At 50.0% G+C, this 21,971-nt stretch overlaps 3 protein-coding genes across 4 annotated transcripts in view; 2 read left to right on the top strand and 1 right to left on the bottom strand.

The window, feature by feature from the left end:
- Positions 1 to 534: 534 nt before the first annotated feature.
- Urod (uroporphyrinogen decarboxylase) lies at positions 535 to 4,766 on the bottom strand. Its single transcript, XM_048430603.2, has 10 exons — positions 4,644 to 4,766; positions 3,898 to 4,010; positions 3,697 to 3,776; positions 3,557 to 3,619; positions 3,129 to 3,326; positions 2,864 to 3,025; positions 1,917 to 2,054; positions 1,670 to 1,770; positions 1,508 to 1,574; positions 535 to 777 (listed from the first exon to the last, which is right to left on the bottom strand). The coding sequence occupies exons 1-10, from the start codon at positions 4,661 to 4,663 to the stop codon at positions 616 to 618; spliced, it is 1,104 nt and encodes a 367-aa protein (XP_048286560.1). The 5' UTR covers positions 4,664 to 4,766; the 3' UTR covers positions 535 to 615.
- A 1,010-nt stretch (positions 4,767 to 5,776) lies between these two features.
- On the top strand, positions 5,777 to 14,548 carry Hectd3 (HECT domain E3 ubiquitin protein ligase 3). The gene is made up of 21 exons (XM_048430602.3): positions 5,777 to 6,222; positions 6,413 to 6,573; positions 6,816 to 6,908; positions 6,987 to 7,122; positions 7,339 to 7,454; positions 7,544 to 7,657; positions 7,792 to 7,874; positions 8,243 to 8,408; positions 8,962 to 9,043; positions 9,846 to 10,028; positions 10,188 to 10,240; positions 10,409 to 10,473; positions 10,624 to 10,727; positions 10,973 to 11,092; positions 11,181 to 11,270; positions 12,453 to 12,659; positions 12,861 to 12,990; positions 13,089 to 13,163; positions 13,281 to 13,362; positions 13,455 to 13,526; positions 13,648 to 14,548. The coding sequence occupies exons 1-21, from the start codon at positions 5,854 to 5,856 to the stop codon at positions 13,730 to 13,732; spliced, it is 2,586 nt and encodes an 861-aa protein (XP_048286559.1). The 5' UTR covers positions 5,777 to 5,853; the 3' UTR covers positions 13,733 to 14,548.
- Positions 14,549 to 19,776: 5,228 nt separating this feature from the next.
- Eif2b3 (eukaryotic translation initiation factor 2B subunit gamma) overlaps positions 19,777 to 21,971 on the top strand; it is a 64,992-nt gene continuing 62,797 nt past the window's right edge. Inside the window, exon 1 of one of the 2 annotated variants that reach the window (XM_048430604.3) lies at positions 19,777 to 19,858. The gene's annotated coding sequence lies outside the window, so the exon portion shown is untranslated. Of the gene's footprint in view, positions 19,994 to 21,971 lie in introns of both variants that reach the window. The other variant, XM_048430605.3, reaches the window with a different exon arrangement.

Below are 21,971 nucleotides of genomic sequence, written 5' to 3'. Positions count from 1 at the left end.
TTCCGAGACCATCATACCATGGCTCCAGTCCTAAGCAACCTAGCTGTGGATCTTTATACTCTCCCATACTGTGGTATCAAAGCTAAAGTATCCTTAACTCCTGTCTACCCAGACTCCATCTTCCCCTCCTGAACTCCAAAGTGTTTTGGCCACTTTCGTGCCCCCCCCCCTTTTTTTGTCTATGTATGCCATAGCCCCAACTACCTGGAAAGGTGTACCAAATATCACGTCACTCTTGGGCTTGGGTGGCTGACAGCATGATGGTGTTAATGCTGTAGGGCATGTCACTGACACCTGAGCCCTGAGACTTGTGAAAGAAGATGCAAAGGAGGCTTAACGAAAATGAACAAAGCAGCCTGGCCTGCTGTGACACACATCTTTAATCCCAGCACTTGAAAGACAAAGGTAGGTGGATCTCTGAGTTTTGAGGCCAACCTGGTCTACATAGTTTGTGTGTGTGTGTGTGTATGTGTGTAAGAGGAAGGGAAGGGGACTGAGGATAAGATCATAAACATTTACAGACAAAGGGACATGTTAGACTCCAGCTCTGGAAGTTTTATTCTCCTGGAAACAACCCGTGTTGGTGGTCCTTGAGCGGGAAGGCAAGGCACATACTTAATTCTGTCGAAGCAGACGCGAATGTTTGTGCACAGCATCCACAAAGGCTCCTACATGTTCCGGGTCCATGTCAGGGTAAAGCCCGTGCCCTAGGTTGGCAATGTAGCGTTGTGGCCCAAATTCATCCAGCATCTGCTGCACCAGTCGACCAATCTCTTCCTAGAGGACCAAAAGGGCACTGTCTAGGAGGTGAGCAAGGCTGTAGCCTCCCTGTACATGACAGTAGTGCACACACATGCAGGAGTGCTTCCACAGTGTTACTGTCATTAATTTACCAAAACTTATCAGGTACCTCACATGCATCAGACATTAAGAACATACAAATGAGGGGGCCTGGGAGATGGCTCAGCAGGTAGGGTGCTGGCTAGCAACCCTGATGACATGAGTTCAATTCCTGGGACCCACATAAAGGTAGAGGAAGATAACTGACTCTACAATGTTGTCCTCTAGCCTCTACATGGGCACCATGACATACATATACCCAAACACACAATAATAATAAATAAGTTTACCAGAAACATACAAATGAGAGCTATCCATAATCTTAAAACTTTAGGAGGTGGAGGCAGGAAGATGAGTCCAAAGCCAACCTCACTCAGTTACACAGTGAGTTTGAGGCCAGCCTGGGCTACATGAGACTCTGTCTCAAAAAGGGAAGGTGTGGTAGCCTAACAAGCACAAGGCTCTCACTCCTCTGCTCCAAGGAGTGAGAGGAGGGGACAGACAACAGCCACAAAAACTAAATTTTTTTCATTTCCTGCTTTCTTAGGTGTGTATAGGATAGAGGAGAGGAAAAACAGATATAATAAAACCATACCCCTGTGATCACTCAACCATTGTACAGTGCACAGAGAAAACCTTGTACATACATGCTGGGCCCAGTAATTACCTCAGATGCATACAAGGCACAAGGATCCAGATTCCCCTGCAAGGTCACCATCTTCCCCACACGCTCCCTGGAAACAGAGCCATTGCCACATCCTCGTCACTGCACATTTGGGGATGGTACCCCTCTACCTCAGCCTCTAGTGCCCACTCCTCCATCACTCACCGGGCTTTCTTTGGTGCCACTGTCCAGTCAAGTCCAACTACCTCATAGCCAGCCTGGGCCAGCTCTTCCAGGGCAAAATGGCCATCCTTAGCAAAGATGATCTGGAGAAAAAAGCAGAGCTCTAACACTAAGCCTTGCTGTGCCTGCTGCCTTTCTTGGCTGTGCTTCTGCTACCCTCCAGTGGTGACTTCAGTCCATGCAGGACTTAGCCCTGAAAGTGCTTCATTAAACCTGCCCCAGTCCTCACCATGGGCACTGGTGCCAGACCTGCCTCCTGCAGCCCAGCCTTCACTCGCTTGGCCACATCACGGATGTAGGGCAGTGCAAACTTGCCGAAGAGCTCTGGGCCAAGATGTCCTGCATGGGACTCAAAGAGCTGCAATGCCTATAGATGGATGATAAGAAAAGTGAATGCACAACACACAAAGAGGAAGTACCTCTGGCCCACATACAGACTATGCCATAATTGTCCCTGGGTGACATAATTATAAACCCTGATCTATTCTGAGGCTAGGAGCTTGGTGTTATTCAAAAAGTTTTGCCCTGAAAAAAAGAAGCCAGGTGGTGGTGGCACATGCCTTTAATCCCAGCATTTAGGAGGCAAATGCAGGCAAGAGCTCTGCGTTTAAGGCCAGCCTGGTCTACAGAGTGACTTCTGGTATCTCCAGGACTACACAGAGAAACCCTGTCTCAAAAAACAAAAAAGAAAAAAAAAGCGAGGCAGTGGTAGCAGACACCTTTAATCCCAGCACTTGGGAGGCAGAGACAGAAGAAGAAGCAGTTTTGCCTTCTCCAGATCCTAACAGCAGCTTCAATCTCCAAATACTCAGACCTTTAAGTCCTGCTGACCGTTTCAGGAAGGGCTTAAAATCTAAGTGGTTCTCAACCTGTGGGTCACGGCCCCTTTGAGGCTAAATGACCCTTTCTTTTGACAGGGGTCCCATATCAGATGATGATGATTCATAACACTAAGAAATTTTATAGCTATGAAGCAAAAAATTTTAAGGTTGGGGAGGGTCACCCTAACATGAACTGTACTAAAAGGTCACAGCATTAAGAAGACTGAGAACCACTTAGATACTGCAGTCAGATCACTGGAGGAAAAGTAAGACCCCCTGCTTTCTCCACTTTAGGATGCCATTGCTTTGGGTCCTGACAGACCAAGCTGCAGCCTACTTGTCCCTTGAGACTCACCTGAGCACCAGCAGCCACTTGTCCTATTAGATACGGGACCAGAGCATCAGTGAGTATGCCAAGCAGCTTGTGACTGGCCTGCGGTCTTTGGTACAGCCATCGCTTGGCCTGAGCCATGGTGCTTGAACTGCCACCCTCCACCATGTATGTCATCAGGGTCCACTGCAGAAGGGCACAAAGATGGCACAGCATAGAGTCCCTTGTCGCTACCAGACCTGCCAGGATGACCTCTTCATGCTCCAGCCCATGCCCTGTACAGAATTACCGGAGCACCAGCAAAGCCAATTAGTGGCACACGTCCAGCCAGCTGTTGTCGAGTAAGGGTGATGGCTTGAAACACATAGCCCAACTCCTTGGCCACTGCTGCTGGATCCCGTAGGCGTTCTAGGTCCCGCTCTTCTCTTAATGGCTCTGGGAAGCTGGGTCCTTTGCCAGGTACCATGGTCACCTCCATGCCCAGTGCCTTAAGGAGGATAAAATATCTGGGTTCATAACCTGGAACTGCAGAGGGAAGGGTTGGTTCAACCCATGTGATAAGGAAAGAAAAGAATAAAAACCCTGGCAAACTCCATTCCTTAGTGTTTTCCTCTACCAGTTATGTACTTATCTTGAAACTGACAAGACAGATTTCCAAGGAGTGCTTTCCTTTTCTTTTTTTTTTTTTTAGTCACCATCATGATCAGGATTGAGTACCTGGGGTACAACAAGGATGTCAGAGAAGATGATGGCAGCATCTAGAGGGAACCTTTTCAGTGGCTGTAGGGAATAACAAAGAGGTTAGAGAGGCGGCACAGTGAGTTCATGAATCCCACCCGCACTTGTGGGGCCCTCACCTGCAGAGTCAGTTCACAACAAGCCTCAGGAGAGCGGCAGGTGCTGAAGAAGTCCTGGCCCGCCCTAGTTTCCCTAAACTCTGAGAGAGGAGAGGGAAGACAGGACTCAACCATGAGGTCTTCCAAAGTTATCATGGTCCCCTGAAGAACTTCGCCTTCTAGAATTTCCGGTTTTATCTAGACCATAGCTTTGCCCCTGACCTGGTAAGTATCGGCCTGCTTGTCGCATGCACCAAACGGGAGTGTAGTCTGTCTCCTCTCCCCACGCCGCTCTCAGGAACGTGTCATTCTTCAGCTCAGGAAAATTCTGGCGTCTGGAGATCAGGTGGAGGGTAGGAGTAAATGTCATTAAGCTAGACTGGGGTTTGGGGAAGGCGGGTTCAGTCAGGCACCGCTATCTGCCGCCTCCAGGTCCGCTAGCAAACCATGGCTCCCCACCCATTCTGCCTCCTATCAGTTGGCGCACAAGACCAGGAGGGGGGCCCCACTGGCGCCTCTCTCCTACACGTTTGTCCAGCTTTCCCAAACTGGAGGGATTGGGGCGGAGGACGTGGAATGAAAATCCAGTAAGGAGAGTTTGGGGAAAAGAAGTTAATCTCGATGACCGGGCCGCGAGTGGCCTGATTGTGAAGCAGAGCGATCCCCCAAACCGAGAGCGAGGATCAGAGTTGATGGTCCCAGGTGCTAGTTAAAAGTTCTGAGTCACCTCGGGACGCAGTCCCGTAAAGTAATCCCTGGAATGGAGATGGGGGAGACGGGCGGGGAGGCGGGGCAGAGAGCGGGGAAGGTTCTGTTCCACGACTAGAAGATTTGGAATCTCAGTGACTTGGGTTCGTACTTGGAGAGTGGAGCGCTCCAGAAAATAAGAGTTTAAGGACATAGCCCCTGAATTGGAAGACCGGAATCAGAAAGCAAGGTAGCCACAGCGCGTGCAGCAGAAGACTCACCCCAGCCCGTTCGCCTCCATGGTAAACAGTAACTGAGCAGTCGCCGGTCACCGCTTTAATCTGAATCTCCGCCTACACAGTCCAGGCTCCGCCCCTTCCTGAAGACACCCTAGGCCGTCGCCATATTGAGAGTCACGTGACCACTCCAGTGACAGCTTTGGGGCTGCCCTCCCTGCTGCCCGTAGGACCCCAACAACTTTTCACCGTAAAGTCCACTGTTGCGACGCAGTAACAAAGAAATGACTTCTCAATACGTCTTAAGGTGGCATGAGAAAATTGTTGCCATCTGTGGTCTGGAAATCCCGAAGATTTAGCCCAAGTCTCGCTTTCACTCCCATCCATGAGTCTAACAATGTTATCTGGCAAACGAATGATGTAAAAGGCTGTACACGGAACTGAAGTATTTTACTCTGCGTTTACAATACCCACTAGTAGTTACTTGGAATGATAAAATGCTGAGCAAGACGGGGACTGCGCTACCAATCGTTTGGGAACCCAGAAATTAGTAATCACATTTAATTGGACGATAAATATTAGTCTCCTGGGATTAGGAGCAACAAATAGTATCTATCCAGAACGATTGAAAAGTCATCCTGTCAGTGACCGGGGAAGGGGTCATTTTTACCAAACATTTAGTAACGCCACCCCTAGGATAGACAGTTTAGCAAATTTAAAAATATTTCTCAAACAGGGTGTGGTGGCTCACACCTTTAATCCCAGCACTGGGGAAGCAGAGGCAGGCGGATCTTTGAGTACGAGGGTCTATATAGTGGGTTCCAGGACAGTCAGGGCTACACAGAGAAACCCTGTCTCGAAAAAACAGTTGTAATATTTGTTGGGCAGGGGACAAAAACAGGAGGCCATAGCACCCAGAAAATCTGTAGTTGCCGTGATCCAGAGTAGATAGACTAGTGGCTTGAATAAAGGTAGTAGCACTAGTGCTCTTGAATAAAGCCAGTGAGAGGATCGCGAGTTCGAAACTAGCCTGTGCTGCATAAAGAGAGTCTTATTTTGAGTCTGCTTTGGATTAGCCCGTGGAGTGTCAGAATACTCCAGACCATACGTTGGAAAAAGGCTGTGCACTTAATCCAAAACATACGGCAAAGTAGGGTGGAAGGCGGGGCAGGGCGTGGTGGGAAGCTGAGTTTGCGGTGCCCCCGCTGCTGCGGGGCAGGGTTTCCCAGACCGGTCTCACCGCAGCGGCTTCACCATGGCTGGTCCCGGCCCCGGAGCAGCGCTCGAGTCCCCCCGACAGCTCCTGGGCCGCGTGCGTTTCCTGGCCGAGGCGGCGCGCAGCCTCCGGGCCGGGCTGCCACTACCCGCGGCGCTGGCTTTCGTGCCGCGAGAGGTGCTCTACAAGCTTTACAAGGACCCGGCGGGACCGTCGCGCGTGCTGCTGCCAGTGTGGGAGGCAGAGGGCCTGGGACTGCGTGTGGGTGCTGCGGGCCCTGCCCCAGGCGCCGGCTCGGGACCGCTGCGCGCCGCCCGCGACAGTATTGAGCTCCGGCGTGGCGCCTGCGTGCGAACCACGGGCGAGGAGCTGTGCAACGGCCACGGCCTCTGGGTGAAGTTGACCAAGGTGCGCCCCAGTTGTCCGGGACCCCGCAAAAGACCCCCTGGATCCAGCCAAAGCCTTGGTTGTTCCGCCCCCTTTTCCCATAGTGAGCTGGTACTGCTTTCCGTGCTCTTTGCCCTGGGCTGGGCGAGCAGTTGAGCTGTCCCTGACAGCTATCCCCTGACCGCTGTCCCCGTGTGGCACGTCACTGCAGGAGCAACTGGCCGAACACCTGAGTGACTGCGGACTGGACGAAGGCTGGCTTCTGGTGTGTCGCCCGGCGGAGGGCGGGGCCCGCCTAGTACCCATTGACACTCCGGACCACCTGCAGCGGCAGCAGCAGCTCTTTGGCGTAGACTACCGGCCGGTGCTCAGGTCCTGCGATTGAAAGAAGGCAACTTGGTGACCAGCGGGGCAGAGGGTTTGGAAACACAGTCCAAATCCAAACCCTCGGGTTGTCTGAGATATCGGGATAGAGAACAGGCAGGGATGAGACCTGAAGGGGTGGGATGAGTTTTCTGGAGGCTTGGTGGTAGAATTCTGGAGAAGGCTCAAGACCTTGGAGGTTGTGTCCTCTTGCCCATGTCTCCCTCATTGACCCCACTCTGTGCCCGCAGATGGGAACAAGTGGTGGACCTGACGTACTCACATCGCCTGGGGTCCAGGCCTCAGCCTGCAGAGGCCTACACGGAAGCAGTGCAAAGGCTACTGTGAGTTATGTGGAATGGGGTGGAAGAGGAGGGAGCAGGGCTTGAACCCAGCCTAATAAGGGGTTTGGGATTGTTTAGCTATGTGCCCCCAACATGGACATACGAGTGCGACGAAGACCTGATTCACTTCTTATATGACCACCTGGGCAAAGAAGATGAGAACCTGGGTAGCGTGAAGCAGTATGTGGAGAGCATAGATGTCTCCTCCTACACGGTGGGTGCCTAGACTCCTCTTGTGGCATACAGTCCCATTCCTCAATGCTGGGTCCAGAACTCCCATGGCCAAACCATCGCCCCCACAGGCCACACTTAGTCCCACTCCCCTTAGAACCCCTATGGGAACCCCAAACATCCTTCCTACCCCACATCCACCCCAACTCAAACACTCGCCCAGTGCAAATGTGACTCCATCTTTCTGCCCTTATCCTAGGAGGAGTTCAATGTGTCCTGCCTGACAGATAGCAATGCAGACACCTACTGGGAGAGCGATGGGTCCCAGTGCCAACACTGGGTACGGCTCACCATGAAGAAAGGCACAATTGTCAAGTGAGTAGGTTCTGGGCCGGGCAAGGTGGGTGATCCATGTGTCGTGGGTGCCCTAGAGACGCTCTCGGACACATCCTCTGAACCCTCAGGAAGCTGCTTCTCACAGTCGATACCACAGACGACAACTTCATGCCGAAGCGGGTAGTGGTCTATGGGGGTGAAGGAGACAACCTGAAGAAGCTGAGTGACGTGAACATTGACGAGTGAGCGAGCTGTCCTGGGGTGGGAATGGGGCATGGTCTTAGCCACGGGGCCAAGCTCAGCTTGAATGGAGCCCCAGGAGTCCCTGACGGTCTAAGGCAGCAAGCATCTGAACTGCTTTATTCCTGTCTCCTAGGACCCTGATTGGGGATGTCTGTGTCTTGGAAGACATGACTGTGCACCTGCCAATCATCGAGATCCGAATCGTTGAGTGTCGAGGTGGGATTTAAGGCTATGGGGAATCCCAGGGTGTGGATGGGGCAAGCTAGCAGTATGGAGAAAAGGGGATGGACTTGGAGTTAGGGTAAAGCTATGGAGCCAGAGATAGGTATAAGCCAAGCTTAAAGCCTTAGGGGTAGTTGGGCTCATCTAGAAAAGGAATTTGTGTTAGGATCCACAGGCATTCCAACAGCATAGAGGTGGGATGAATGCATAAATATCAGAATGATGTAATCGAATCTCTGAAGCCTCTAGTGGCTAACAGTGAGAAAATGCCAACCATTAAGGAGCTGTTCCCAGGTCTGAGGGCCAAGAAGGCAGCAGTCACAGTAGATGACCATACTCTGACCCTTCCCCACTTCTTTCAGATGATGGGATTGATGTTCGTCTTCGAGGGGTCAAGATCAAGTCCTCTAGACAGCGGGAGCTAGGTTTGAATGCAGACCTGTTTCAGCCAGCCAGTCTGGTGCGATATCCACGCCTAGAAGGCACTGACCCAGAAGTCCTGTACCGAAGAGCTGTCCTTCTGCAGAGGTAGCTATGGTCCTGGCCCTGCAGGCCTCTCTTCCTCTCCCTAAGCCTTGGGAGTCTGTATGAAGGAGGCCCCAAAGTCTGGTAAAATAAACTATTCCGCCTTGAGGGCCAGAGCATCTCCTGATCATCACTTCTGTCCCTGTGGATTAGAAACTGGGGTCTTACATCCATGCCAAACTCTTTTTGTTTGTGAGACAGGATTTCTCTGTTGTAGCCTTGTCTGTCCTGGAACTCACCTTGTAGATCAGGCTGGCCTCAAACCCACAGAGATCTGCCGGTCTCTGCCTTCTGAGTGCTGGGATTAAAGGCATGTGCCACCACTGCTCAACATCCATGCTAAACTTTTTTTTAAAGATTTATTATTTATTATATATTCAGTGTTCTACCTGCAGGCCAGAAGAGGGCACCAGGTCTCATTACCGATGGTTGTGAGCCACCATGTAGTTGCTGGGAATTGAACTCAGGGCTTCTGGAAGAGCAGCCAGTGCCCTTAACTTCTGAGCCGTCTCTCTAGCTCCGTTTATAAACTCTTTATCTTCACTCATTACCACAGATTCATCAAAATCCTGGACAGTGTCCTGCACCACCTTGTACCTGCATGGGACCACACGCTGGGCACCTTCAGTGAGATTAAGGTGAGTCTGGCCCCTGCAGTACTTATCTGGACATTGGGCTCCTCCTTCCCATTCAGCTGGTTTTCATTCTTCAGCAAAAAGTTCCTAAAACCCCTCCGGCTAGGCCCTTTCTGGTTCTGGAAACCAAGAAAGCCATGTGCAATAGGAGGGAGGGAAAGCGACAGCACAGGTGCATGCTGGCTGCTGCTGCAGCTCCGCACCACACAGCCAGGCCTGAGTGCAGCATGCTGGCTGCTGCTGCAGCTCCGCACCACACAGCCAGACCTGAGTGCAGCATGGCCGAGCCTAGGAAGGGGCTGACAGGAAACATAGTCTGCACCTCAAGAGCCCAGTGTACCAGGAGTGAAGTAGGGAGGAACTTTGCTCTGGTCTGTGGAACTATTAGAAAGTTTGTAAGAAGGCTGTGGTGGCGGCGGCGGTGGCACACACCTTTAATCCCAGCTCTCAGGAGGTGGATCTCTTGTGAGTTCAAGGCCAGTATGGTCTGCAGAGCAAGTTCCAGGACAGCCAGAACTGTTACAACTGTTATATGGAGAAACCTTGTCTCAGAAAACCAAAGAAAGAAAGAGAGAGAGAGAGAGAGAGAGAGAGAGGAGAGAGAGAGAGAGAAAAAGAAAGAAAAGAAAGAAAGAAAAATTAAAAAGTTCCTCCTTGTGGTTAGTTTAAGGAAGAAACTATAGGCAAGAACAGTAAGGGCTGGACTTGGACTGGATGGTAAACTGGGTGTAGGCATAGAAAGAAGCCCCGAGCCTAGGCAAAGGCTGACTGCCCACTGATTCTGCCTGGCCACCTTCCTCACCAGCAAGTGAAACAGTTCCTACTGCTGTCACGCCAGCGGCCCAGCCTGGTGGCACAGTGTCTGCGTGATTCAGAAAGCAGCAAGCCCAGCTTCATGCCACGGCTATACATCAACCGCCGCCTTGCCATGGAACACCGTGCCTGCCCATCTCGGGACCCTGCCTGCAAGAATGCAGTCTTCACCCAGGTCTGGACTGCCTGGATCAGACTGGGGGAGGGTCAGTAAGGGGCCCCGGGGTTTAGTCCAAGAGGGACTTGTGCAAGGTCTTTGGGCCAGAATAGGGACAGCTATTTAACATGAACTTCCCCGTGGCTTACACTTACTCCCGTTTTCTCGTGCCTACAGGTTTATGAAGGCCTCAAGCCTTCTGACAAGTATGAAAAGCCCTTGGACTACAGGTAAGGCATGAGGGTTAGGAACTTGCCCAAGGCCTATATGTCCATACACTGCACCTCGCACCCCTCACTCTGACCACCCTGTCGTCTTTTCCTGGATGGTCTCTGGGCCAGTTAATGTGCCTGAGACCAGCTCTGGCATAGCAGAAATCCACCCATCCCTATTTACAGGTGGCCCATGCGATACGACCAGTGGTGGGAATGTAAATTCATTGCAGAAGGCATCATTGACCAAGGTGAGGCCCTGACGTGGCTCCCAGTTGTTGTCCTTTTAGAGTGTTAGAATGTTCTGGGATTACCAGCTGACAGATAGGAATCTGCTTGTTACCCCTCAAGAGGGCTGGACACTTTAAGATGTGCCCAGCTTAAAGCATCTGTCATTTCAGGTGGTGGTTTCCGTGACAGCCTGGCAGATATGTCAGAAGAGCTGTGCCCCAGCTCAGCTGACACCCCTGTGCCTTTGCCCTTCTTTGTGCGCACGGCGAACCAGGTGATTGTCTCCCCACCCACCCACCACCAAATGTCTGCCACCTCTGCAAATCTCTTGCGAATCAGATGGAGCTGGAAGAGGCAGAGGAGGGGTTGAATTACCCTGACAGCCTCTGCACAGAGGGAAAGCAGTGTCCCTTGTACATTAGAAAGGATGGTGGAGGGGGAGCAGTAGTTTTTGGGGTACTTGTGGTAGGAAAATAGGGACACCTCCACGTTCTGCTGACAGCTCTGTCTGTGTGGCAGGGCAATGGCACTGGTGAGGCCCGGGACATGTACGTGCCTAATCCCTCCTGCCGAGACTTTGCCAAGTATGAGTGGATCGGACAGCTGATGGGGGCTGCCCTTCGGGGTAAGGAGTTCCTGGTGAGTAATCCAGTCATCATCCTGTCAGCTGAGCCTGGGCCCCAGACCTGGGAGGCTCAGTGTGAAGACAGCCTTGGTTGTCACTCAGGTACTGGCCCTGCCTGGGTTCGTGTGGAAGCAGCTGTCTGGTGAGGAGGTGAGCTGGAGCAAAGACTTCCCAGCTGTGGACTCTGTGCTGGTGAGCAAGACCTAGACCCCTCTGCCCTACCCACAGCCCCAAAATACATGTGTCCCCTCTCTAGTCTCACTGACTCCCATGGGTTCTGCTGCTGTCTTTATTATGGTAACTCCTAAAATCCGCCATATCTGCTCCTACCACAAGATGGCCCATCTGAGCCCTGTGCTCTGCACACTCTTCACCTGCTCCCCAGCCCACTGCCTCTTGGGCTCAGGCGCCACCCCATCCTCTTGGCCCATGCCAAAGTCTTCAGGGTTTTTTGTGTTTGCTCTGGTTTTTGCCTTTTTAAAAAGCTTATTTGCTTATTTATTTATGGGGTGGGGATAGGTGGGTGCATGCACCATGGTACACATGTGGAAGTCAGAGGACAACTTTGGGGAATCGGTTCCCTTTCTACCATGTAGATCCTGGGAGTTGAACTCGGGCCATCAGACGGGGTGGCAGTACTTTTATGTACTGAACCGTCTCGCCAGCCCTGTGTTTGCTCTCTGCAGCAGGGTCTTACACAGTAGAGGATGTATAGTTGAGGATGGCCTTGAACTTCTGATCTTCCTGCTCGACCTCCTAAGTACTGGGATTACAGGCATGTGCCAGCCACTGTGCCTGACTTGGGGTCACCCTTAACTCTCCTCCCCACAACATCCTGTCCAGTCTCCCTGGAATTAGTGCGCCTCTCCCATCCCACTGCTATCCCCATGGTTCAGGCCCTCTTTGCTTCTCTTCCAGCCGTGAAGCTAGTGTCCCTGCCGCTAGTCTTGCCCATCTCATTTCCATGCTGCCAGAGTAATTCATTTCACTCTGCTCAGTAAACCATTTGATGACTTCACTTTGGTCTCAGGACAGGACGAACTCTGTAGAGGCCTTACCTGGGTCCTGTACCTCAGCCTGTCAATTCACACTCAGGCTAAAGCCAAACGTTGTTTAGGCTTTTGAGTTTTCAGCTTTGTCCTAGGTGCTCTCTCTTCTGACTTCCCTTGTGGCCAAGCCAATTCCCTGCTGTCCTTTGGGTCAGGCCAGGTGCCATTTCCTGCAGGGTGCCAGCCTTCACCCCCCAGCCTGGCTAGGTACTGTCTTACGCTTTCACGGCCCTGCACTGGCCTCTGCTCTCTATGTTATCCATAAGAAGACAGACACTGTCTACCCAGTAAAAAGTTGAGTCCCCTGCCTCTCCCCAACCCTCAGGTGAAACTTCTGGAAGTGATGGAAGGAATGGACAGGGAGACATTTGAATTCAAGTTTGGGAAGGAGCTAACATTCACCACCGTCCTGAGTGATCAGCAGGTGGTGGAACTGATTCCTGGGGGCACGGGTGTCGTGGTGGGCTATGAGGACCGCTCTCGTTTCATCCAGCTGGTGCAGAAGGCGCGGCTAGAGGAAAGCAAGGAGCAGGTAGTAACACGGGAGGTTTGGACCTTCCTAAACCCCTTCCCTTGACAGACAGAGCCCACTGGGAGCCACCATCCAGCCCTGATCCTAGCTCAACCCATAGCTGTGCCCCTCATTCCTGTTGATCAGTGACTACAGAGATGTCCCCAGTGTATGCTGAAAGTAGTGTCCTCTCTCCCAGCCAGGCTTTTCCCTCCTCCCTAGGTGGCAGCCATGCAGGCAGGCCTGCTGAAGGTGGTTCCACAGGCTGTGCTGGACTTGCTGACCTGGCAAGAGTTGGAAAAGAAGGTGTGTGGGGATCCGGAGGTCACTGTGGATGCTCTGCGCAAGCTCAGTGAGTTCTGGGTTGACAGGGCAGTGAAGCTGAAGGGGTGGAACTGAAGGACGGGCAGAATGAGACCTAAGGATGGATTCTTGCCTTGGCCCCTCCAGCTCGGTTCGAGGACTTTGAACCGTCTGACACTCGGGTGCAGTACTTTTGGGAGGCTCTGAACAATTTCACCAACGGTCAGTAGAGAGCAGAGTGCTGCTTGTACTGCCTTGGGGCACGACTTGAGGCGGGAGAGAAGTTTAGAACCTCCCTCACCGCCAGTGCAAGCGTTAATTTTCTCCTCCTCCACCCAGAGGACCGGAGCCGCTTCCTGCGCTTTGTCACCGGCCGCAGCCGCCTCCCAGCCCGGATCTACATCTACCCAGACAAACTGGGGTGAGTGAGCACAGAGAAGGACCTGAGGTGCCTTCCATACACACACATCCCTCTATACCGCTTCCTAATCTTTTTCCTCTCAAAACTCCCAGCTATGAGACCACAGATGCCCTGCCTGAGTCTTCCACCTGCTCCAGCACACTCTTTCTCCCGCATTATGCCAGGTGAGTTTTCCTAGGTTTGTGCTTGGGGGTGACGTCCTCACGTGGAAGGGTGACTGGCAGCGAAGCGCACCCTGTGGAGCAGCAGAGGTGTCTGACTAGCCACCTTCTTCTCCTCCTCTAGTGCCAAAGTATGCGAGGAGAAACTCCGCTATGCTGCCTACAACTGTGTGGCCATCGACACCGACATGAGCCCCTGGGAGGAGTAAGGAGGAGTCAGGCTGGGCCTAAGCACATCATGCCGCCCTCACGCAGGCCAACCCAGCTTGGGTCTCAACAGAGGTGATGGGTTCAGATAACCTCAGCACAGTGGGCTCTGCTCCTGTGTACGGTTACAGTGGGAGCCATGGGTTGACCCTGGTGGTCCAGCCCCCACAGACCCACAAGCCCTGCTCTCCTGGGGCTTGCTTCCCCGGGTATTTAGCATCTGTGAGAAGGAATCTTCCACAAGCCCAGCACAAGCTGCCAGGCCTGAGCTACTTGAAGGGAGCTATCAAGCTCCCCAACCCATGGACTTTGATTCTATTTTTTGGTTTCCTCTGGTTTTCCCTTTTCTAGTTTCAGTCATGGCTCAAAATGTTTAAAAAATTGATAGGATGGTACTTGAAGCGAGGAGCCAAGGACAGAGAGGGTGGTCATCTTCCTTGGTCACATAGCCCCAAGAATGAAGCCCCAGTTGAGTACCCAACCCTTGAATACTTGTCTTCTTCCTTCCATAGCAAAGGCGTGTGAGCTTTGTCCTTCCCGTGGCTTAGAGTGTACATCCACCCAACATTCAATCTTTACCAGCAGTGAAGCTCATCCCCTCTGTGTGATCCCCAACCCTACTCCACATCTGCTCTTTCGCCCTAAATCTCACACAGCTGTGGCTCCTCATCCTCTCAGAACATTCAGGAACTTCCCCCGTCATACTCTAAAGTAAAGCCCAGACTTTAGTTCTGCGGGCTGTGCACACCCTAAGGGCCTCCATGACACTCCTTTAGAAGGCCTTGCACATGAGAGAACTGAATAAATGAATGACTTCATTTCTTTAGAATGTGCTTTTTGTGATCCCTGCTGAGCTCATGGTGCTGTTATCCCGGAAGGCGCTCTGAGACCCTACTGGGAGCAGGGGTCATGTGCCTCGTGGTAGCACGTGGTGGGGCTTCACAGTGACACGTTATAACTGGGGTGCAGCCTGGGAGTGAGGGCTCGGAGGAGAGGATGGAAGGCTGACACATTCCAAGGTGAGTGTGGTGATTTAGAGCTTGGAAGCCCCCACTTCCAGAGGCACGTGAGCGGAAGGATAGCACATGGAAGGTAAAGCTGGCACAGCTGATTTTGACCAGCTTGGAGCACCTATCTGCCCCCGGGTGCCCCATAACTAAGGTACAGGGACTTCTACCCCAAGTACGTGCTCCGTCGAGCACAATCTATTGAACAGTTGTCTTGGTGTCCTGCCACAATGTCCAACCATTAGTTGCCTATCAAAGCAGACTGTAAGCTTTCCTAACGTGTCCTCCAGAGCTCACGCAGCCACGGGGAAAGTTCTTTTACTACCCTCTCTCTCCACGTAGCTGTGTGAATGCCCAGACCTCTCTCCCAAACCCTGAACTCACACCCAGCTGAGCCTCCCGGGGCAGCCCTGTCCTGCCCATACACTGTGGGTGACCCAGAGAAGACATACATGAACACCTTCCCCGTCACCCAAGGAGCTGAAGCAGCAGGAATCCCAGCAGCTGCACAGCACCAAGCTCTGATCTCAGCTCCCACTGGGTCTGCTGTGGAAGGAGTGCCCTTCCCACTCCTGTCAGGGAAGGACCTTGCCTCCAGATGCTGTGGGGTGTAGTTAGTCTCTACAGCCCGGGTGGGTGTCCTTAGTGTCTCTCTTACACTGTTTTGCAACCTGCTTTGCATTCATTTAGAAATGAAGCATGGCCCTGCTGGTGGTGGTGCACACTTTAATTCCAGCACTCAGGAGGCAGAAGTAAGTGGATCTTTGTGAGTTCTAGGCCAGCCTACAGAGCGAGTTACAGGACAGCCAAGGCTACACAGAGAAACCCTGTCTTGAAAACCCAAAAACAGAGAAAAAAAAGAAATGAAGCACAGAGTAAGGTGTCAGGCATCAAGTCTAAAGCACCACGGCTAAATCGGTCTTTGCACCACAGCACACCTAATGGGCACACTGCTCATCTTCCTCATTATGTGACATGTGGAGCCTGTGTCTTCTCCATGATGAATTACCATACTTCTTTCTAAGTTTGGATTGACTGAAATATTTTATTCCCTCCTTTTAAAAGATTTATTTTATTTTTAAAATTATGTGTACATATTTTATGTCTGTATGGGGTGTGTGTACATGAATGTAGGCACCCAAGGAGGTGCTGGAAGAGGGCGTTGGATCCCTTAGAGCTGAAGTTACAGGCATTTGTGAGCCACCTGATACAGGTGCTAGGTGCTAAACGCAGGTCCTCTGGACAAGCCATAACGGCTCTTAACTCTGCAGCCCCTGAAACATGTTATCCTTTGCATGTTCCATCTGATTAAATGGAGCAAACTTCCTCCAGCCCCGACTTGTTTTGTTTCTGAGACAGGGTCTTGCTGTGTAACCTTGACACTGGCTGGTCTAAAACTCCTTATGGAGACCAGGGAAGTGAGTGGAGTCTTAGCAGTCACCGTCTTACTTTTTTTTTAATTGATTTTTTTTATTGATATTTATTGAGCTCTACATTTTTCTTTGTTCCCCTTCCTGCCTCTCCCCTCCCCTCCTTCAGTCCTCCCGCAAGGTCCCCATGCTCCTAATTTACTCAGGAGATCTTGTCTTTTTCTACTTTCTACTTCCCATGTAGATTAGATCTATGTAAGTCTCTCTTAGTGTCCTCATTGTTGTCTAAATTCTCTGGGATTGTGATTTGTAGGCTGGCTTTCTTTGCTTTATGTTTAAAAATCACCTATGATTGAGTACATGTGATAATTGTCTTTCTGTGTCTGGGTTACCTCACTCAAAATAATGTTTTCTAGTTCCATCCATTTTCCTGCAAAATTCAAGCTGTCATTATTTTTTTCTGCTGTGTAGTACTCCGTTGTGTAAATTTACCACATATTTCTTATCCATTCTTCAATCGAGGGGCATTTAGGTTGTCTCCAGGTTCTGACTATGACAAACAAAGTTGCTATGAACATAACTGAGCACATGTCCTTATGGCATCATTGAACAATCTTTGGATATATACCCAAAAGTGGTATTACTGGGTCTTGAGGAAAGTTGTTTCCTAATTTTCTGAGAAATCACCACACTGACATCCAAAGGGGTTGTACCAGTTTGCATTCCCACCAGCAATGCAGAAGTGTTCCCTTTTCCCCACAACCTCTCCAGCATAAGTTGTCATCAGTGTTTTTGAGCTTGGCCATGCTTACAGGTGTAAGATGGAATCTCAGAGTTGTTCTGATTTGCATTTCTCTGATGACTAAGGATGTTGAACATTTCCATAAGTGTCTTTCAGCCATTTTAGATTTCTCTATTGAGAGTTCTCTGTTTAGGTCTGTACTCCATTTTTTTATTGGATTATGTGTTCTTTTGGTGTCCAATTTCTTGAGTTCTTTGTATATTTTGGAGATCAGACCTCTGACTGATATGGGATTAGTGAGATCTTTTCCCATTCTGTAGGCTGTCGTTTTGTCTTGTTGACCATGTCCTTTGCTTTACAGAAGCTTTTCAGTTTCAGGAGGTCCCATTTATTAATTGTTTCTCTCAGTGTCTGTGTTGCTGGGGTTCTATTTAGGAAGTGGTTCCCTGTGCCAGTGCGTCCAAGTGTATTTCCCACTTTCTCTTCATTGAGGTTCAGTGTAGCTGGCTTTATGTTGAAGTCTTTGATCCATTTGGAGAGCCTTCAGTTTTAATTTTATTTCTAGGGTTATCATTTTTCTCTTTGCTGAACTCTTTGGCCAGTTTGTTCTCTCTCTTGCCTTGGGTACACTTTAGTCCCAGCACTCAGGAAGCAGATGAATCTCTCGAGTTCAAGGCCAGCCTGGTCTACAGAGTGAGTTCCAAGACAGCCAGAAAAAACCCTGTCTCAGGGGAAAAAAGAGAGAGAGAAGAGAAAGAGACACTATCCAAAATTGATTTTCACATTTCTTGTTGCTTATATGGAGGGGAGAATTTTTAGATGTTTGGTAATGTGTTATTTTTCATAATATAAACTGCCCATTTTCTCCTAAATTTATTAGCTAGAAAGTCATGGAGACTGAGCTGAAAGTGCTCACCACCAAGCCTAAAGACCTAAATTCAATCCCCAAAAACCCATAAGGTAGACGGAGAGAACCAACTCCTGCATGTTGCACTCGACCTCCCCATGTGCACTGCGCACATGTATACGCACATACATTCACACATATAAATACATGTTTAAAAAACAGTTTTGGGGGGCTGGAGAGATGGCTCAGTGGTTAAGAGCACTGACTGCTCTTCCAGAGGTCCTGAGTTCAATTCCCAGCAACCACATGGTGTCTCACAGCCATCTATAATGAGATCTGGTGTCCTCTTCTGGCGTGCGGTCATACATGGAAGGAATGCTGTCTACATAATAAATAAATAAATCTTTTAAAAAGACATTTTTGTGGGGCTGGAGAAATGGCTTACATGTTAAGAGCACTGACCACTGACTCCTCTTCCAGAGGTCCTGAGTTCAATTCCCAGCAACTACATGGTGGCTCATACCCATCTGTAATGAGATCTGGTGCCCAGAAGGCTGTATACATAATAAATAAATAAATCTTTTTTAAAAGAAAATTAAAAAGTTATTTTTTTGTGGGTTTTTTTTTTGGAAAAAGAAAAGTTGTAGAGGAACTGAGGATGGGGCTCAGTGGAACAGGACCTGCCGAACATAAGCAAGACCTAGACACACACTGAGGTTTGATTACACACTATAGAAAGATGTCAATGAAGCAAGTCCCAAGTTTAAATACTCTGTGAGGACCAGGGATGTAGCTCAAGGGCAAAGTGCTTGACTAACAAGTGTGAGCCCTGGATTTGCCCTGTACTGCCATTGGGGAGGGGACTTCTATACAACTCTTAAGTTCTGAGCTGGGAAGATAGATCCACCAGTGAGGACCTGATCCCCAGAGCCCACGTGCAAAGGCTAGGTGTAGGTTAGGTATAGTGTCTTACATTTGTTAGCCCCGCACTGGAGAGGCGGGTGTGTGGGTGTGGGTGTGTGTGTGTCACAGGCTTTCTAACCAGCCAACCTACCCTGAGTTAAGAGCTCCAGGCCAATGAGGAACCTGTCTCAAGGAAAACAGCTTCTAATTAACTACACCTGCTGTCCACCTCTGACTGCCACACATGGTATACACAAATACCTCACATCACCCCAAAGCTGTCAGTATGGTCTTCCTGCCCAACTTATTCCCCCCATGTCAACTTTTAATAACCTCCCTTTAGTTATTACTGTTTAAACTCTTTATCATTTAGGTTGCTAATCCTGCTAGAATGCCAAGTCCTTATTTTTTCAGGTATATCACAAGAGCCTAAAATTGTTGGAAAGGAGACTGATGTGGGAAATGATCCCAAGCAAGCATCAGCTATAGGCACCGAGTAACTGGTTGTTGAATGAATAAACAAAATATTACCTCAAAACCATATCTTCCGTTAAAAGGGGGTAACAACAGTCTGAAAAGTTGTTTATGATAAAAGTGGGGAGACCACCAAATTAATCAAATTACTTCTTTAAAAACTGACCCATCAACTTGAACACCAACGTCTTCATTCTTGACACACACCCCCTTTTTTTTGGTCTTTCGAGATAGGGGTTCTCTGTGTAGCTTTGGAGCCTGTCCAGGAACTTACTTTGTAGACCAGGCTGACCTCGAACTCACAGAGAAGCAAGTGGATCTTTGTGAGTTCGAGGCCAGCCTGGTCTACAAGGAGAAACCCTGTCTCGAAAAAAACCAAATCAAAACAACAACAACAAAATAGGGGGGGAAAAAACAACAACACTTGACGAATCAAAATTTGCAGCACCCTTGGGACAGGGATACAGAATGGCGACTCCCAAACGGAAGAGACTGGAGGGGATACGCAATGAACACTGGCCACTTATGAATGAACGAAAGGGCAGTAACACAGACATCCCATACCACCGCTCGTGGGCCGCCGGGTCTCCGTGACACCCGGCACCGCCAAGAGCAGGAGCGTCTTTGCTCCCCGCCATCTATCACTCGGCGCTCGTCCCTCCTTCCTGAGTCGGCTCTGCGCGTCCCATCGAACTGCTCGGCCACCGCGCGCCTGCGCCATTGGCCTGTCAGGCAGAGGCGGCGTGAGAAGCGCTGGGAGCGGCCGCGGCGTGCGGGGAGCTGAGGTAAAGCCGTGGCTTGGACAGAGCCAGGCGGTGCACGAGCTGCCTGAGCAGGGGGAGCGGCGCGCGGGTGTTGGAGAGCCCGGTTCCTGTGAGGGAGGCGAGCTCGCCCCGCGGGGCCCGGAGTGGGCAGACGAGGTACTGAGCCCCGAAATCGCCAGTGCGAGTCCCTTGCTGGATCCGGCCATGGAGCCATGTGTCCCAAATGGGAGACTGGAGAATCCAAGCCAACCACCTTGTGCAACAGATGGAAAAACTGAGTTTCGGGGCGGGAAGGTTCTGCTCGAAGTCACACCGAGGGAGCGTCGGACCCCCGTGGTGCCGTGCTGATATTTTCCCAGTCCTGTTTATTCATCCCACATTTATTTGGGCTCAGGGCAGGGACTACGGGGTATACTGGAGGGCCCCTACTCTCAGCGATCAAAGGTTTGGCAGACCGATTACGATGCAGGGGTCGATCTTACCGTTTAGGACCATAGAAGGCGACTTGTGCTCTGTGGAAGGCATGCTTGATGCTGTAAACGCCTCCTGTAAAACTTGGAGACTGTTGAGACTCCCCGTCTTGATATCGGGACGTGACGGTAATATTGAGACTTTGGGGTCAGCTTAGTATTATGATTAGTTAGGTTCACAATTTATTCTTGTTTCTTGGGTTGCATTTTTTTAAAACCAGAGTTTTAAAAAAACAGGAACTCGAGATTCTAACCACCTGGGTTCTCCATGCCTTTCTTGTTTTGTACACATTTGAGCTTGACTCTAATGGGCTGTTGTGAGATCCGCAGGCGCTCATTCCACAAATAGGTACCTGGTATCTGACTGGGAGTATCCTGTCAACACAGTCCCCAACTTTTTAATCGAGACAGGGTTTCTCTGTATAACAACTTCACTTTGTAGATCAGGCTGACCTGGAACTCACAGAAATTCACCTGCCTCTGCCTCTCAAGTGCTGGGATTAAAGGCGTGAGTCACAGCCCAGCCAGTAAACTCACTCTTAATAGGCACTTAAATGAATGCCTGCAAAGAAGCCTATAAAGGCTGATGCAATCTGTACATAGTATAGCAGAAACGGCTAGCGAGAGATGTCCCATCACTGGGGTGGGAAGAGTTAGTTGTGGCTTAGTACTGTGCAAAATGATTCTCTAGCTGAGTCTTACAGTTTTCCTAGTTGATTACCAGGCCCAGAAGAAAACCAGCCTAGGAAGCAGGAGTAGCCCCAAACCTGCAGTTCTGGTTACTAAGGTGTGTGTGGCTGTTTTACCTGCATGTGTGTCTATGTACCACATGCATGTCTAATGTCTGCAGAGGTCAGAAAAAGTTAATGGATCCCCTGGAACCATTATAGATGGTTGTGAGCCACCATGTGATGCTGGAACTTGAACTTGGTTTTATGCAAGAACAACCAAGTACTTTTTTGTTGTTGTTGTTTTTGTTTTTGTTTTTTGTTTTTTGAAACAGGGTTTCTCTGTGTAGCCCTGGCTATTGTGGAACTCACTTTGTAGACTTTTTTTTTAAAGATTTATTTATTTATTATGTATGCAGAGTTCTGCCTGCAATGCCAGCCAGAAGATACCGTAATGCATTATAGAGCCACCATATGGTTGCTGGGAACTGAACTCAGAACCTCTAGAAGAACAGCCAGTGCTCTTAACCTCTTAGCCATCTCTCCAGCCCCTGAAGCTTTTTTGTTTTTCAAACAAGCTCTAACTATATAGTTTTGGTTGTCTCTGTGTTAACCAGACTGACCTTGAACTCATTCAGATCTGCCTGCCTCTGCCTCCCAAGTGCTGAGATTAAGGGCCTATGGTACTACCATACACCACTACCACTGGCACTTGAATTTGTCTTTTTTTTAAAAAAAAATTATTTAACTTTATTTTATGTGCATTTGGTATGAAGGTTTCAGATTCCCTGGAACTGGAGTTACAGACAGTTGCGAGCTGTCCTGTGTGTACTGGGAACTGAACCCAGGGCCTCTGGGAGAGCAGTCAGTGGTCTTAACCACTGAACCATCTCTCCAGCCCCAAACTTGTCTTTTCTTAAACAACTCAAGGGCAAGGGCCAAATAGTTACTTTATATTACTCTACTTTTACTAAGATTGGAGCTAAAACTCGTTTT

This window comes from Myodes glareolus, chromosome 3, assembly GCF_982192425.1.
Source record: "Myodes glareolus chromosome 3, mMyoGla1.1, whole genome shotgun sequence".
In the NCBI taxonomy this organism is placed as follows: Eukaryota; Metazoa; Chordata; class Mammalia; order Rodentia; family Cricetidae; genus Myodes; species Myodes glareolus.
This window is presented reverse-complemented; position numbering and strand designations above follow the sequence as displayed.